This window comes from Aphanomyces invadans (genome assembly GCF_000520115.1).
Source record: "Aphanomyces invadans strain NJM9701 unplaced genomic scaffold supercont1.142, whole genome shotgun sequence".
NCBI classification, from domain to species: Eukaryota; Oomycota; class Saprolegniomycetes; order Saprolegniales; family Verrucalvaceae; genus Aphanomyces; species Aphanomyces invadans.
In genome coordinates this window covers 6,903-11,423 of record NW_008580287.1, presented here as the reverse complement: position 1 = coordinate 11,423, position 4,521 = coordinate 6,903, and the positions used below count along the sequence as shown (strand labels likewise).

At 54.2% G+C, this 4,521-nt stretch overlaps 1 protein-coding gene across 1 annotated transcript; it reads left to right on the top strand.

Annotated features, from left to right (window-relative positions):
* Positions 1-3,272: 3,272 nt before the first annotated feature.
* H310_15038 (hypothetical protein) lies at positions 3,273-3,559 on the top strand (the record flags this gene model as incomplete). The annotated part of the gene is made up of 2 exons (XM_008883016.1): positions 3,273-3,422; positions 3,488-3,559. 2 exons carry the CDS (start codon positions 3,273-3,275, stop codon positions 3,557-3,559), a joined length of 222 nt encoding a protein of 73 aa, XP_008881238.1.
* Positions 3,560-4,521: the final 962 nt, after the last annotated feature.

Below are 4,521 nucleotides of genomic sequence, written 5' to 3'. Positions count from 1 at the left end.
AAATTGCAATGTTGCCAGTAAAGTGGTAAAAGTGTGATTTTCAAATGTTGCCAGTAAACTCGAACAGAGGAGGTACTCTTTATGAAATGGTAAGCATAGTCAAGGATGATAGTCAATTTGCATCCTAAATAGTTATAGTCTCCGACAATTGATAAAGTGTTTTCGAAGGAGTATATTCGTTCGTAGAGTCATAATAACCTTGACGGAGGTTATATGGCTTGCCATTGAAATGGGGGCTCTTTGAGGCTGGATTTTTAGGAGCTTCAGTGTACTACTCTAATCGCTCCACTCTTCCTCGTTTTGGCTCTCTCACTGTTTCATGTTCCCTTGACATTGTTCGCGTAAAGATGGCTGATAGCCACATCCCCGTCCAGTAGCTCTTAGTGGTTACGCTGCCTGTTACCTTCGATGATTTCGACTCGCTCGAAACGTTCTTAGTATGTAATCGATTTGGGTGATTGTTGGAACCTCATCCTTGGAATGTGTTGCCTCGAAGCCAATCAACCTTGGATCGATTGGAAACTCAAATCAATCCACTAGGTCGATTGGGTGAACAATGATCAGCCGTGGATCCGACTTGATAAGGCTTCACAGCATTCGACGTTATCCGTCCACCACACTTGTCTTCCTAGCCCACGTCGGCACTTCACTCCGAGAGGTTGCATCCTCGTAATTTGACCCACCAACAGACGCCGCCGTCGTACCATATTCACTGCCATCGACCTGTGCGATGGGTTCTATCAAATCCTCACGCGCCTTTGTGACGTGCCGAAGACTGCCGCCTCCATACCAAGTGGAATGCATTTGGTGAACGCCCTCATTAAGTTTCGCGTCTACCTCATCGGCGCGGACCCCCATCGTAAGTACTGGCCACGTGTCGTTGCGGACTGCCGTCAAGACGCCACACATGTCAACTCGCATGGCTCGCTGGCTTACCTTCTTCGCCGAATATAACTTTTTGGTTTAGTACAAACCGGGCAAGGACAATTTCTTGACTGACGCGTTTTCTCGACGTCCCGATTACTTAGACCTTGCCTCGATCGGCTTTCTCCACTCCGATCTCCATGATCGCATCCTAGCTGCCTATTCCCTTGACACGACTTGCTCGGCCGTGTTCAGTGCACACACAGCCCCCGAGCCTCTCAAGCCTCGGCGCTCACCATCCACACTTCATCGTTATTCTGTTCGAGATGGCCAGCTCTACTTTCAGCTCACCCGGGACACACCTCCGCGCATTGTTGTCCCTGGGGATTCTGCGATTCGTGCCTACCTTTTGCGCGCGTACCATGATTCACCCAACGGCGCCCACTTCGGCCGCGACAAAATGTACTCTACGTTGTCAGGTTAATACTGGTGGCCTCGCCAATGCAAAGCTGTAGGCCGCCACGTCACCCACTGCGACGCTTGTCAACGCGCCAGATCGCGATTTCCTCTAAGGCGCCTTTACAACCTTGCCGGTTCCCGATGAGCTTTGGTCATCGTTCATCGTGGACTTTGTGTTTGGCCTCCCGCTTGACCCTCGTGGTCACAAGGGTATCATGGTTTGTGTCGACAGGGCGTCCAAATACATCGTGGCCATCCTGGTCAAGGAGTCTATCAGCGGCATCGACGCCGCTCGCCTTTTCTTTGATCATATCTTTTGCCAATCTGGCCTTCCGCGGTCCCTCGTTTCGGACCCCGACCCCGCATCATGTCTCACTTCTGATCGGCTCTGTTCGAGCTCTGTGACACCGACATTGCCATGTCTACGTCCGACCACCCTGAGTCTGATGGCCAGACAGAACGTGCCAACCGCGCGTTCGAAGGCATTTTGTGTGCGTATTCCGTGGCACAACTATCCGCCAAGTGGGCTACTCTTCTGCCCCAAGCCGTCATTGTGTACAACTCGTTCGTCCAGACTTCCAAGGGATTCGCACCCCACAATGCTGTCCATTTACAGCACACTCGCATTCCACAGGTTCTCGACAGTCCCGCTTCAGGGAAAATACGCTACCGGTTGTTCCTCCGGCAATCGAAGCAATCGACACATCCCGCGACCTTCCCGCGTGGACCTGACGGTCTGCCTTACTCATCGCAAATATGTGCTACAACAGATCAAGGACAACCTTGCGATCGCTCAGCAAAGACAGGCGACGCAACCGACCGCCACGTCGCTCGAACTTTCCGACTTTTTTGTCGGCGATCTGTCCTCCTCCACAAATCGGATCTCCCCGGTCACGCCTGTCGTGTGCGCGCTCCTGGGGCCGGCGCGAACGCCAAACTACGCTCCAATTGGCACGGCCCATTTGCCGATCTCGATGTCGTAAATTCGACTTCTTACAAACTCGAACTTCCTGAGGATTGGAATGTGCACCCGACTTACTACGTCGGCAAACTTAATCATTATCACGCGCCTGCATCTGCGACTCCTACGACGTCAATCCCCACAGGAGTCGCGCCCTCCGCTCCCGGGAAGCCTTCTACCCCTCCTCTTGGTCGTCGTCTTCCGCCAGACGCTACACCCCGAAACCCCGGAACCCAATATTCATGAGCTGTAGCTTAAACAAGGGGTACATGGTCGGCATGTCGTACAGTACACTGTACTACCTTTGTCCGGGAATGATCACTCCAGCGAGAAGTTTTAGTGGATGAATGTCTTCTGGTTGAATATTGAAAATTCGAAGCAATCGGTAAAATGGTAGTGTCACGGGGATTTCCGTGAAAAAATACCTTGGTACGTGTGGCGTGGGCAAGCGCGAGAAAGAGAACACAAACAGGAGTCTGTATTCCCAGGTAAAATGTAAAGTCAAGTTAAATTTTATCGTCGTCTAAGCACACAGTCGGCCCACAGCCAGTCCCTCGAAGGAAAGGCAGGTCCGACCACTCCAGTAGCTTCTTGTCGTCGAGGTCCACAACCCCCGCCGCTGCACCCCACGTGACGACAGTGTGGTCGTCAACATGAGAGTGATGGGACTTGGTGTCGCTTCGCGTACCCGTAGACTCATCCATCCTCAATTCCGGATTGGGGGGCTAATCCAGTCGCCAATGACCGTCTTTCCGACACGCACTCTACGGATCTTCGGTATCCCGTAGAAGTCGTGTCGGTAAAACACACCGCGACAATCTCCCCTCTTTAAGTCCGAAACTCCGGGTTCGGACCAATAGGAAGCTATGTCGTCGAGAAGCATCGCGGCGCACCCGCAGTCGTCGCGTATTTGGCCCGCGAGGGCTTGCAGTCGTGGCCGAAAGTCCCGTCCGTGATGGCCGACGGCAGTCGTTGGTGTTCCCCAGCGATGCCGGCCCTGGAGCTCCTGACGAAGGGCATCCGGTCGTATCAACTGCAGCGCTTCACGTCGCCCCCATCTCGCGACGTCACCCGCGCCACCGTCAATGAAGCCGCCGCCGAGATCTTGAAAGTCGCGAACGATTTCATGAAGAACCCGGTCTAGGCCCCCAGCTACCCATTCGTGGTCGACCCGGACCCGCGCCTTTGCCAACCGCATCTCAGTGGACGCATGGACTCTCGCCGCCTCCCGGAGGCGCTCCAGCGCCAGCCGACGACGAGACCAAGGACGACTAGAGGTAGTCGACGCCACCACGCGGCATCCCGTGCCGCTTCATGTTTTGGATACTGACGGGCCTTGATAGCTCGGACGAGCTAATTCATTTCTTGATTCTTCGTTTATTCATGCACACAAGCAAACATGCAGTTCTTCGCCTCCCACCGACACTGGCAGGCGCGAAGTAGGGCCTTAGTACTCCCGTACTTCAGCCTCTTCGTCGAGTTGGGACAGACGAGGACTGCACTGTAGCACTGGAAGCCTGGCCCTCTCCCGAGTACGGTCTTTGTACTCGTTGACAAAGGGGCGGTAGTCACCCAGCTTGGACTCGGGCACGCAGTCGACCAGACCGTCGGCGTATTCCACCAAGTATTCCCGTCCTTGGGCAATCCCGTAGCGACGATCCAGGACGGCTGTAACAGCAGACAACGAGTTAGAGAACGCTACGTCCCCGTCTTGTAACTCCACACGCTCAATCAGGCAGTCGTCCGGTAGCAACTCGTCGTCCAGGACTGTATCTTCGTCGCCCCATGCTTCTCCGGGACTCCCGTCATACCCGTCCGGTATCTCATGGTTGAAAGGGCGCGTCCATTGTCCCCGATACTTCTTGAGTCGGTCGACGTTGATGGGCACCACTCGATCCGAGTGGGTAGGTAGGTAGACGCGGTACGTGTTATCGCCTTGGCGCGCTAGAATCCGGTACCATGCCAATGGTATGAGAACTTCTTCACTCGCGTGTCATTGGGGTCCCGGGACTTGTGGAAGTACTGATACACCCACATCGAGTCAGCAGGTTCAAATGTCACCTTCCTTTGTTGGTTCTTCGAGACGGCATCCCGGTTTTGCCCTTGAAGGAGTTGAGCCTCCACCAGTCGTCTCGTTGTCCGGAACCATGCACTCTGCCGTCTTCGCCATTGGGGCAGTTCGTCAGTCTTCCATAAGGGTTCTTGGTTGACAAAGGCCAGGTGGAGAGGTTGCACCG